The sequence below is a fragment of the Varanus komodoensis genome, unplaced genomic scaffold, assembly GCF_004798865.1.
Source record: "Varanus komodoensis strain SLA01 unplaced genomic scaffold, ASM479886v1 scaffold36, whole genome shotgun sequence".
NCBI lineage: Eukaryota > Metazoa > Chordata > Lepidosauria > Squamata > Varanidae > Varanus > Varanus komodoensis.
In genome coordinates, this window is record NW_025335873.1 from 432,496 (window position 1) to 445,050 (window position 12,555).

Here is a 12,555-nt window from a genome sequence, read left to right on the forward strand (position 1 = left end):
GGAACTTTGGAAACTGCAAAGTCTAGCACTGGTTTTGAGTCCTTTTGACTACACTCGGCTGGCCCCTGGGAAGGTGTTCCAGATACTAGGGGACGGGTGTGGAATGCCAGGCCAGGGGGCAAACCTTGGCCTGCCCAGGGTTGCAGTCTAGCCCAGGCAAACCTCTCTGTCCCCCACCTGTGTTGGTAGGGTGGTTCCCTGGCTTCTGTGCGACGCTCCCCTTCCGAAGGGCGTTGTGGCAGAAAAAGCTTTAAGCCGAACCATGCGGGTGCTTGGTACTTTGGCCTCAGTCCTTTGCTGAGATGTGGCCCCGAGAGCGTCTCACAGTGAGACTGGGCATTCAGGCTGGAAGAGGTTCTGTACCTGGACTACAAGTGTTGTTTGGATCCCCCTCTGAGGGTGGAGTCAGCCCCTGGACAGGGAGATCCACAGCTGGATGCCCCCAGCGAGCACCTTGCTTCCCCTGCCTCCCTCTAGCTTGAAAGAAAAAGGCTTCATTGTGGGAGGCTGCAGATCTATGGATCCAAAGCAATCCCAGTGGCCAGACCCTGGGAAGGGGGTGCTTTATATGTTGATCTTGGAGCTTGTGCATGGCAACAGGGAATCATTTAATAAAACTGCGAACGGCGGGGCCGGGGGGGGGGGGGGACGCCTCTTCCTACCATGGTAAGCCCAGCAGGGCCTAGCACTCTCTTTCCACCCCAAAGTTGGTCGGGTTGCTCTGCCCACTTCCTGTTCTTATCCGCAGTGGTGAGTGATCTTGAGCCAAACAAGTCCCTTCATTTTAAGTTGCCAAAGGGAATAATCACAGACTGGGAGCTCTTGAGATCAGTGGCTATTCTGCAGGCATTTAATTGTATTTGGGGGCCCTGCACTTCCAAGTCTCCTAACTTGAAAAAAGTGGCTTTCAAAAATAATTAAAAGCTGGGGTACCAAGTTGCACATGGGTGGCCTAACAGGGAAGAGGCAGGGACCCTTGATCAGAGAATCACAAGATCCTAATCTACCCCTGTTCTTCGCCCGTCTCATGATAGTTTTCCTTTCATCATCTGATCATAAGAGTGCCCCTATAATTCTAGCAACGAGCCATGCATGCAGGGGAAATGGCTTTATTCAGAAGCATCTTCCGATAGGCAAAAAAGACAGGAGCTAAGAAGCCTGCGGGGAGGGGAGAAAAGCAATCAGACAAAAGGAGGCGAGTTGTGCTGACAAGATCTAAAGTTACACGCTCAATTTCTTTAAAAAGCGTGGCTTTTCCCTCCTGACAAGTGTGAACATGAGGGTGTGTGAGTGAGAGCCGGGCTACTGTTTTTCCTTTTCTAGAGGTGCAGTTAAAAAGTACAATTTAGCCTTGTAATGGAGTCTTGAGGGGACAAGGAAGTTATATAAAAATAGCTCACTCCTTCCCTGGACTTCCCTCCTTCCTCCTCCTGCGACTTGAACTCTGCTGCCTTCTAATGCAGCTCTCATTTGTGCAGTGGCTTCCAGCATCTGGTCCAACCACTGCCAGAGGGTGGCGAGCTGCAACGGCCGGGGCAGTTTGCTGCCATCCGCAAAACCCCATCAGCGGGAAGGGGCTTCCTCCAGCAGCATGCTGCCCTGCTCACCTGAGGTCAGGCACCTGTGCTGGAGGTACACCCCAGGTATCGGACTGTGGGACGTATCGAGCCTCGGCAAAGCTCGTCACTGGCGAGGGGGGCATGCCTGGAGCTGTCCAGTCTCTCTGGCTGCTGTCCCAGCAGTGCTAAAACAAGTGAGCTCGTGACAAGCTGCCCAGTTTGCAGCTTGGACCAAGGGGGCAGGGGCGAGTGCCCCATTCCACAGACCCGGCTTGCTCTAAAGCCAGGATGAGAGGAACATGGCAGGGAGCTGGCCGAAATGTCTTCTCTGGAGGGGAGGGCTAGCATGGGAGGAGATAGCTCTGCTTTGATGCGGGCCGGCAAGGTCTCTTCCCCTGCTTTTTCTTTCTTGCACTGTCATCAGGAAAGGAAGCAAATATAGGGAGACTGTTTTAATTGCCAGATGTTGTGCAAGGGGGTGGGGTTTGGGGTCTCTCTCTCTCTCTCTAAAAAGCATTTTTACCAGGTGGTCTCCAGGGCCCGTCGAGAAACTTGCGAATGGCCCTCCCTAGGCCACCCATCTGTTTAATTTTAGCCGCCCGCCTATTCTCCCGCTCCCGAGCCTTCGCTGTCAAACTAAGAGAGGTCTGGGTTCCCGCGGTGACGAAGGGAGGCAGGCCTGGGCGAGCGCCCATCGCATTCCGATTCGGCAGTTCGGGCTGCTGATAGATGGCCGCCCTCCTCAAACTCACGCTCTGGAGCATGTTCCGAGGAAGCTTCTCGCTGTGGGCGACCCACTCCTTCATGCAGTCCAGGACAATCGGGATGAGGCTGACCACTCCGCCGTAGTGGTTCCGGGCCTCGTCGCAGCTGAGGTGGTTCACCACATCGTGGGGGTACCTGTAAGGCATGCGGAGTCAGAGCAAGAGGGCGGGTCTCTGGGTGCATCACGGGGGCCATTTCCCTTTCAGGGTTCCTAGCCTGGCTTCCAGACGGATGGGGCTGCCTCGCCGATCACATCACTACTCTGCTACCTTCAAGCAAAGCTAGGAAGGCTGTTGCATGTCAGATTCTTGGCAGCTTAGCTTTTCCTTCCTGCTTTGCAAGCAGCTGACTTGCAGCTGACCTCCTGCAAAGCACACCTTGCTTGTTTGAGCAGTTGGTAAGTTGGCTGAGAAGGCTCTACTGAATGACGCGAAGGCCCCCTCATGTCTTGCACCTCTGCTGAAAGTTGCAGTCCAGCCCATTCATGCTGGAGATGACCTGTGACCTTTTCCCAACTGTGTCCCCTCCATCATATTCCACTCCCAACTCCCATAATGCCTAGACAATACAGGCTTTGCTCATGGGGAACTCCTGGCTGTGGAAGGCTGAAAGAGAGGATGACTCTCCATAAGAGGACACACCTCAAGGGGCATTTTCAGGCTGACGGTCTGCACCCTCACCTAACACGTGGGACCGGCAACACGAACTTGCCATTTCAACAGTTGCTAATTTGGCTGATCAGGCTTCATGGCGTGAAAGGAAAACCCTTTATGTGCTGCGGGTGGGGTGGGGTGGGGGGTCCAAATCCTTAACAAATCTAATATTTGTGTAACTTAAATAATCTGCAGAATAAACAGTAAAAAAGTGGGTTTACTTTTGGGTTCTGCACAGCTGGGAAGTACAGACCTGGCATTTCATGAGCAAGCAACCCACCCACCCTGTTCCCTCCCCACCCCACCGGAAAAATGCTCCGTGAATCAAGACCTACTTGGCCCGGATTCCGCTGAGGTCATTGCTATGGCTGACTAATGTCTTGCACTTGTCCAAGAGCGCGTTGGTGGTCGGGTTGCCGGAATGCAGCGTTTCCAGCTTCTGGCAGAGCCTGTTCAAATCCGCACAGATGTTGAGGAACATGAGGAGGATGCGTTTGTCAGTGGAGTTGTTGCAGTGATGTTCCATGTAAGCCTGCACCTGTTGCCACAACAAGAGCAAGGAAGGGTGGGCTGGCTGGAGACCCAGGAGCAAAGCCAGCAGGGTGGAAGCGAAGGGATGCTCCATCTCTCAGTGTCATGGTTACAGGTTCCAAGCCCCACTGGGCTCCAAATGTCCCCCTGGGTCTCTGAATAACCTATGTCACAGGATGGTTGTGAAAGTAATACATCACCCGCACCTTTCTCCCAAGCAACCTATTGTATTTCAATGTATTTTATCGTGTTGTAAGCCGCCCCGAGGTTTCGGCAAGGGGTGGCATAGAAATGTTATAATAATAATAATAATAACAACAACAACAACAACAACAACCGGGGTTCGTGGATAGGTGTGGGAGTTTGAGAGGGGGCGGGGGCTGCTTTCACAAAATGGGCTGCCATGAACCAGTCAGAAAACACTCCCTTTGGAGAAGAAAACCGGCAAGACTCAAAAGTTGCTTGACCAAGACCAAGGCAGAGGTGGGAACCGAACTAGAAAACACAAACCCACTCTTTTGAACCTAAATAAGGTGGTGGTGTCAATTAAAACATTCAAAATGAGTTTGAGCGAGGAGATTGGCAGGTGTAAACAAGGGCAACGTGTTGGAGCATCACATGCTCCTCTGTCAAAAAAAAAAACATGCACATTTTTAGGTTAAAAGAATAGGTCACATTTCAGCTGGCTGAAGGTCTCGCTAAAGCGCTGCTCTTCCAGCTTGAATGGATGAAGTCTGAGCCAAGAAGTTCAGCCAAGTTTTCTCCCATGCAGAGGTCCTTTGGATTGTAGCCGTGTCTCAAAACATTTAATGCTGAGATGTGTTGAGTGTCTGTGCGTAGAAATAATAAAAAACAGAAGAATATCTCCACCTCCACGTGTGCATCAGGGGGAGCAGCCATCGCCCACCACCTCCTCCATGGATTTGTCTGTCACTCTTTTAAAACTATCCAAATTAGTGACCAACACAACATCTCAGGGAGGTAAACTCTGTAGTTTTAACTCTGCAGGCTTCCTTTGGTCTGTCCTGAATCTCCCACTGTTCAGCTTCATGGGATGACCTTTGGGTGCTACTATTGTAAGAGAAGGGGAAAAGTCTCCCTTTCCAGCAGAATTTTATACACCTCCATCATGTCTGCCTCTCTCTAAGCTAAAAAGCTGTTGTAACTTTTCCTCACAGGGGAGTCATTCCAGCTCTTGGATCATTTTTGCTGCCCTTGTTCTGCCCCTTTTACAACTTTGCCGTATCCTTTTTTCAGTGTGGTGACCTAAACTGGACAGGGGCATTCCATAGATGCGCATAAGGAGAGTGTGATATGGCTGTTTTCCTTTCCATTCTTTTCCCAACTCTGCCAAAATACGAAATTTGACTTTTCCACAGCACCTGCATGGTAGGTCGACACTTTCCTTGAACCCAATATTTTTCTTGGTTGCTCACCACTGACTTAAATCCCAGCAGGATCTTTTTTTGCCACAATGTATGCACACACGTGTGTGTCTCTGTGTTGCCTGGCTCGCACAATCTTACAGTGGCTTGCTTCTCTTATCACATGTACCAGCCGGATTTCCCTAATTACCCTTGTTGGGGTAGCCGGCTGTGTCATTTGAGGTTGTTTGAGGCTTGCTGTCCCCTCGAACAAGCCATGTCCGCCCGGGTTTCGACAGCCTGGCAAGCTGGACCCGGGAGGGTAATTAGGAAACCAGGTCAGCGTCAGCTGCAGCACTAACAAGCAGCTGAGGCGGAAGAACTGTGCCACAGCCTGTATTTGTAGCTCTTTATCACAGGATGGCAGCGGCTTGACTGTGGGTGTAATTAACTTTCTTCCCCTTCCGATCGTACTTTGTAGCTGAAGAATCTGGCTGCTTCCAAGGGGTGGCTTGGGTGAAACTGCTCTCGAAAAATGCCCCAGATTAACAGTTTTCTCTTTTGCAGCTCTAACTAAAACTTGAGGTAGCCAAAAGGAGAGACAGTTTGATCAGCAGGCATGCAAAAAGAGCTCTCTGGACCCAGTGAATCTAGGGGAAAAGCTGTCACTGTTCTGCATCCACTTTGCTTCTCCTACAAGAGGATGCGAACGGGGGAAGATGCGAGAGAAAGATGATAATGGGGTTCAGAGGTTGCCGGCTTGTATGCAGAGTTGGACAGTCCTGGCAGCAAATCTCTGTCTTCAGGTGGCTGCTTGGCGGTCTCGGGTCAGCTGTTATGGACAGGCATCCTCCCCGTGCAGCCGAAGTCACTCGCAGGTGATCCGCCTAATTGAGTCCCGCGATGACGGATTCAGCAGAAAAAGGCAAGGGTTGCGAAGACAGGACTGTGTGAACGTTCCTTCTCTTTTTTAAGTGGCCCCGCCGGCTTTCGAACTCGGCACACCGACGCAACGGCGCTCCAGCACCACATGCCTGCACCCATAATGGGAGGAATAGATCAAAACAGCAGCGTGTCCCTTAGGAAGAGGAGGAGAGGCTGTTCCGCGCACGGCGGTCTCCTTCCGGAAATGTGGAAGGAGCTTCTTGACCCATCAGCCGCTGGGGGCTGTTAAGCTGGGGGTGCAAGTCCAAATCTGAGTGGGAAGGGGGGAGCCTGCCTCCTCCCTCCATTCCTCACTGTTGGCCCTGTGGGCTGGGGTTGATGGGAGCTGCGATCCACCCACATCTGGCACGGTCACAGGCAGAGCTGGGAGGGCTGGACACCTGAGGACACATGCCTGGCTTCACCGTGGAAACCTGGCCCATTCCTCCGCTTTTCACTCTGGACCAAGGAAGGTGAGGAAGAGGAGCAGGACAAGCGAGCAAGTGGCAGCAATGAAGGGGCGGCAGCAAGATCGGCCAGTGACCACGGTGGCCGGGAGGCCTACGGAGGGCTTGGCCACACGTTCTCCACCCGTCGCTCACAAGAACAAGCATGTATCCCGAGTGCTTGAAGCAGCCCAGGGAGTCTGGCCATGTGCACTGTAGCTGCACTGCCAGGGCTGCGACAGAAGGTGAGCGCATGTGCTTCAGACGGCCTCCTAAGGCAGAGAGCCAGTGTGGCTAGCGGCTAGAGCACTGGGCAGGCTTCTGGTCCCCTCCTGGCCATGAACCTTTCTGGGCAACCTTGGGCCAGGCAGGGGCTCTCTGCCTAACCTGCCTATGAAATCAGGTGATTCGTGGGCTGATGCAAGATTTGGGTCCAATATTTGAAGACACCTTGGTATTTGTTTCTTAATTTGCATACATCGCTCTGAGAGAGCTTATGCAGCCTTTCTGTGGGCTGAGGGCCTGGATCTTCCAAAGCACAATCCTATGCAGCAGTTAAGTAGAAGCCTCTCTTTGAACAGTGGTGCTGGCTGGGAACCTCAGGGCTTTTTGTCTGTGTAAACATGCCTAGGGTTGCACCTTTGTCTATTAGTCACCTGGGTCTGCAGGAGTGTCCTTAGGAAGCAAAGGTCCTAACAGGGGGTGGGTGGGTCGGTCTGTCCGTCCATCCGTCTCGCTCTCTTTCTCTGGAGTAGATGTAATTAACACAGGCCATGTCTTCTCTGTGTACCTGATGGGTCTTGTTGTTTAACCCGCTTGGAGATTGGCTCCAAGATGGAGAAGGCTGAATGCACCAGCTATTGATACGCCGTCATTTAGAACACGCCTTTCTCAAGTGCAATGCTTAGTACATGAGTTCCTCCTCCTCAGGTCTAAACGTTTTTGCGAGCGGCAAGTGTGGAAACGGAGGATTATGTGTGTGTGTGTTTGCTTTTAAGAGGGTTATCCTGAGACTGATCACTTAAGAGCTGACACATTTTTCTATGCTAGTGCAGCCCCGAAAAATCCCACCTGTGTCCCCCATGGACCCTCGGCTGCCCCTTCATTCATCATTTTGTTTTGGCCACTCAGCCATTATTTTTAATAGGCGGCTTCCCAAGCTATAGTTATGCCATGGGGATGCAGAAGCCAGGCGGGGCAGAGCTGGAAGATACCACTGCTAAACAATGGCCAGAAATGGGCACTGGGGCCTTCAGACGTTGCCCCCCCCCCGGCTCAAGAGGCTGTGGGGGGCAGTTTGCTGGGGTCCCAAGACCAGTGCCACACCAGTCTCCCTTCCTACCTGTCCAGGTTGGAAAGAGAATCCCCTTTTTCTTCTTGCCACCTTCTTCCACCTCAGGAATCCCCCCTCCCACCGTAATGGGCTGGCCCTCCTTTGATCCCAAGAAAAGGCCTGCACCTGTCCAATGCTGGATATGGGCTTGATCTTGTCGTGGGCATTTTCTCGTGTGTGTTCTAAGGCGGCAATAAAGGTGAATTGTTGCTGTTGAAAAATCTTGTAGTTCTGTTCGATGCTCCGTAGGTTCTCCTTGATTTCATTCATTTTCCCCCCCCTCCTACAGATCTGGGGAGAGAAGAAAAGGCAAACCAGGTAGAACTGAGCATGAGTTTTTAAAAATGTAACAAAGTGACACTGTAGTGGAGAGAACACTGGGCTGGGTCTTGGGAGATCAGTTCTAGTCCCCCCTTGGCCATGGAGCCCACTGGGCCAGCCTCTCTCAGCCTAACCTACCTTGCAAGGTTGCTGTGTGAATATAAAAAGGAGGAGAGGAGAATTGTGTGCTGCTTTGTGCTCCTTGGAGAAAAAAGCAGGATATAAATGTCTTTTCCCAATCTGGTGCTCTTGAATTGCGCTGGGCTTCTACTCCCTTAATTTCCAGCCAGCTGCTGAGAATTATTACATTTCGGATTACTTGATTCTTTGGATTGTTAGTAGCTTTGCGTGCTTCAGAGGGCCCTAACGAGTGTCACCAAGTTGCTCTCTGAGAGGTGTGTGTGCGGCTTACAGGCGAGAAAGTGAGGGAGAAGCATTGCATTCAGACTCCGTGGTCCCCGTGCACCAAACACTAAGTCAATATGGTTGTAATGATGCTGCAGAAACAGCCAGACAACTCAGAGGGGACCACTGACAATCAGACGCTGTAAACCTGAGCGAGGCGATCGTAAACATAACGCAGCCATGCATCATCCCCGATGCCATGATAAGACCAAAGGGAGGGACGTCTCGTCCTGGCTGGAATAACAGCAGTTGCCCAAGTGGCTTAGATTTCCCTGCCACTCTCGTGATGGACCGTGCGGTGCGCGGAGGAGCGCTGGGGGCGGACGTTAACCTTTGCTCGCCTGCAGCGATGGGAGAGCTGCCGGCGGCAGTGTTGCTGGCCAGGACCACGCAGCGTGCTAACCGCGAACAGATGTGCGGGGCTGTGCAGGTATCAAGGCACTTGCCCAAGCTCGGGTGGAAGCAAGGTGGCCAACCCGCTTCCAGGTGTTGGAGGGTCCTGTGCGAGAACCCGCCACGAGCCTGTCCCGAGTGAGTCCATCTTCTCGCCTCCGGGGTCACCTGCGCCCCTGACGCCACGAGGCTTCCTCCCGTTTTTGCAGCCGCTCAGGATGCTTCCCCCGGAAAGTCCTGCCCGCCCGGGAGGCCCCAGGAGCGCGCTGTCGCCCGCCACAACCCGGGCGCTCCCGCTGCTGGCCTTCCCCGCCCGGGCCGCGGCCCCCTCACAACAGCCCGGAGGGGTCGCCCCACGAGCACCGCGCGCCCGCTCCGGCTGCCGCCTCGCACCTTTGCGCCTTGCCCTGATCCCGCATGTCCCGGACGTGCCGCCGCCGCTCGCAGCCCCCCGGATGGATCGCCGCGGCTCCCCGGCAGGCGCGCCGCGAGCCGCCCGGGCAATTGTTACAAGCGTCTCCCGGGCAACCGGGCCTCTCCCCGCGGGGCGGGGCCTCCGGCCACGCGGCGGGCCGGCCCCGGGGGCTCCGGGGGGGGGGGGGGGCCCCCGGCCCGGCGGCCCCTCAGGGCGGTGCTGGTCGCGCGCAGGGTCGCGCTTGCAGCCACAACAACCCCGCGAGGGAGGCCAGGCGCAGGTGGGCACGCGGGCTGCAGGAGCCGCGCGCTCGCGGCTTGTGCGTGCCGCCTCCCTTAGTCCTCTCTCCCCGAGGCGAGCGTGGCCCTTCCCGCCGCCCTGCGAGGGGCGCGGGGAGCTGCTGAGCAGGTGGAGACTCGGGCCGGCTCTGCCCGCAGGTGGGGCACCGGCGCCTACGCCTTGCAGGGTTATCTATGTGCGCCTGTTCATGTGTATCCCAGCGCGGTGAGGCTGCATCTCAGCGCTCGGAGGGGCTTCCCTGGGGGGGTTCCTCTGCCCTTACAACAACCCTGTGAGGTAGTCTAGGCTGAAAGCCAGCTTCATGGCCAAGCGGAACTAGAACTCAGATCTCCTCAGTCACATGCCAACCTCTAACCACTACACCACACAGCTTCTCTTACGCTGATGGACTCTGATAGCCCCCCCCCCCCATGCTGTTACCAGAGACCTGAGACTGGAGGACGTCGCTGGCCCTTTAATTGTAACTTAGCGGCCGGCGGGGGGAGAGAGGGGGCTGTCTCTGTTTGATGACGCACAGGCGGCTTCTAGGCTAGTCCTCCGAGAAGAGAAGGTAGGGGCGTGGCCAAAGCAGAAGGCGCTTGGTTTCGTCTCCCTTGATGACATCACTCCCCTAGAGACGAGCGGTTGCTAGGGGCGCCATGGATGCCACTTCGAGGCCTCTCTATATCCCTCCGCAGATGGGGCTATACGCGGAGAAACACCAACTTTACCAATTGATGCAGGTGAGGAGAATGGCCGGGTAGAGGCGCTCAGGCGGCCTGAGGAGAACAACTGCTCCCCCGAAGGCAGAATTTATGAGGGTCTTGTCGGAGTGAGATGGTGTGTATGAAGGAATGCGTGAGAACTCGCGGCAACCACAGCGGGCCACGGCACCTGCTGGAAGACTACAATACCCAGCATGCTCTAGTGTGATTCTGACCTAGTCTCTCACCAGCAGCGTGGACTACGGCTCCCAGCGTCCCCAGTCATCATGAAGATGGTGGGAGTTGCAGTCCATTGCAGCAGGGGAGAGCTGTCCTGGTTTAGAGCTGGTTCTAGCTGTTACCTAGCTGGAGGCAGTTTGAGAGGTGTTCTTTCTTATTTTGATTTCACTGAAAAGGAATGGAACGTAAAACATTTGGACTTGAGCTTCCTGCCCACTCATGGAATACTCCCCGCTCAGCCACCAAGTATTATTTCACGAGCAACTAGGAAGAGCCATGTTCAAGCAGACCGAGGGAGGACTTGCAGCCTTCTAAATGGCTGTGTGTGCTTCAGCATTCGCCTCAGTATTGAGGGGTTCCACAAGGTTTGCTGGGGGATACAACATGTCCAGTGCTCTTCCAGTCAGGGGCCAATCAGTTGCCTGTAGGGAAACCCACAGCAAAGATATTTGTTATGAATACTGTTAGCGGGACCAGAGCGCTTAGCCAGGATGTCATGATTAATGTACAATTACTCTATTAGTGGCATTCAGATATCACACTTCTACCAGGACACCTGCAGTATGCTAAGAGAGAGCACGAGGTTTACTTTTTACAATGTACAATGCAAGGAAGGGCTTCTTTTGTTCCATCCCGAATCTCTCACCATTAATTTTCATGGGATGACCCCTGCTGGATTCTGGTATTATAAGAAAGGGAGAAAAATGTTGCACCTAAGATTTATGTAAGGGGAAAATGATACTGGCAGTTCTGTTTTCAGTTTTTACCTGGTTATACCTAACATGAAGTTCGCCTTTTTGGATTAGATCACCTCACTCCTGCTTTGATCTATGAAATTGTATACAGCATTCCTCTCCTGTCCCTTCTTTCTCCAGGCAGCTGTATCTGAGCAATGAGAATCATAGAGTGGCCAGAGTGTATTGTCCATGCTAGTTTGGCAAGGGCCACAGTGGCCTCTGGTGGCCCTTAGACACAGCTGCAGCTAAGTCCATCTAGCGCATGAAAGAAGGGCTGGCGATGGTGTACAGTTTGATTCATGAATGCTTCCAGGCCACAGTGACCTCCTCCTGGTATTTGAGACATTACCAAAATGTAGAGACAGCAGAAGAATAAATCAAGATTTACTTAAATAACTCTCCCTATCATAGGCATGTATGTAAGCACACACTTCACATCCATAGTTTTCCATCTGCAAAGTAGCATACAATCCTTATTTTATTTGTCCACAGCAACACTCAGATAGGTCATGGCTAAATCCCATTCTCCACATAGGATACCAAGGGAAAGAGGATGGTTTGCCTAAACTGGAAAGTTCAAGGCAACCTTTTCAGGGTTCTTCTGAGGAAGGTAAAATAAAAGGACCAGAAATCTCCAAATGTACAGGCTGAGTGCAAACAGGGGAAAGCCGCTGTGTGTTCTGCTTAATGTTCTCAACTGGGTTTTGCGATTTTTGAAAAGAAGCACCAAAGAGTGCTACGGTTTTGCTTTGGGGACTGGGGACTGTTTCCTTCTGGGTCTATTTTGATCTTTCATTCTTTTCTTTATTTCTAGGGCATGCTGGAAGGACTGCTTATTCACAAGCCAGATGAGCCTGTAGAATTCTTGATAAAGCAGCTAAAGCTAGACAATTACGGCGGTGAGCAAACGGAAAGCTTTTTGGGAGGCGGACAGCAAGCAGGGCTGGCACCAAATTGGGTGTGGTTGACACCTGCCCAGGGCCCACTCCTAGGAGAGCTCCCCTGACAAGAGCCCCCTGGAGCTGCTGCTGCTCCCCACACCCTCGCATGGCATCTGGTGGTGAAACGGGAAAAGGAAAGAAGAGGGAAAGGGTGTGATCTGAGTCCGGGGGGACCTCAGCAGGGCCAGCCCGCGGGTGTGTGACTACTCTGGCTGAATTAACATGTTGCACTTCCCTGCCCCCCTAGCCTTTTCAGGGCCATCGCTCGCTTGCTGCTAGAGCACCTGCTTTGCAGGCAGAGTGTTCCAGCTCTGATCGCCAGCATCAGCTCCGGGCAGCACTAGAAATACCCCAGCCAGAAACCCTGGAGAGCCATTGCTGCCAGCCAGTGTTGGACCCCTGGCCTGACGCAGAATGCAGCAGCTTCCTCTGTTTCTAAATGCTGAACTGCATATCCGTAGCAGATGAAATGATCAGGAGCTGATGGGGCTGTGGTTTGCACTACTGTGTGTGCATATCTCAAGCAGCCCATGCCAGTTAATTGC

At 53.3% G+C, this 12,555-nt stretch overlaps 2 protein-coding genes across 3 annotated transcripts in view; one reads left to right on the forward strand and one right to left on the reverse strand.

Annotated features, from left to right (window-relative positions):
• Positions 1-1,126: 1,126 nt before the first annotated feature.
• SPACA9 (sperm acrosome associated 9) lies at positions 1,127-7,845 on the reverse strand. Of its 2 annotated transcripts, XM_044440033.1 has the most exons (4): positions 7,702-7,845; positions 3,313-3,515; positions 2,312-2,459; positions 1,127-1,158 (listed from the first exon to the last, which is right to left on the reverse strand). In XM_044440033.1, the coding sequence occupies exons 1-4, from the start codon at positions 7,843-7,845 to the stop codon at positions 1,150-1,152; spliced, it is 504 nt and encodes a 167-aa protein (XP_044295968.1). In that variant the 3' UTR covers positions 1,127-1,149. The 2 variants fall into 2 exon arrangements, with proteins under 2 accessions (XP_044295968.1, XP_044295967.1); XM_044440032.1 differs by lacking the exon at positions 1,127-1,158 and having other exon boundaries at positions 2,066-2,459.
• A 2,209-nt stretch (positions 7,846-10,054) lies between these two features.
• Positions 10,055-12,555, forward strand: part of AK8 (adenylate kinase 8) — an 89,891-nt gene continuing 87,390 nt past the window's right edge. The window contains exons 1-2 of the mRNA XM_044439988.1: positions 10,055-10,131; positions 11,884-11,968. Of these exons, the coding sequence (XP_044295923.1) occupies positions 10,087-10,131; positions 11,884-11,968 (130 nt within the window). The 5' untranslated portion in view covers positions 10,055-10,086. The remainder of the gene's footprint in view (positions 10,132-11,883; positions 11,969-12,555) is intronic.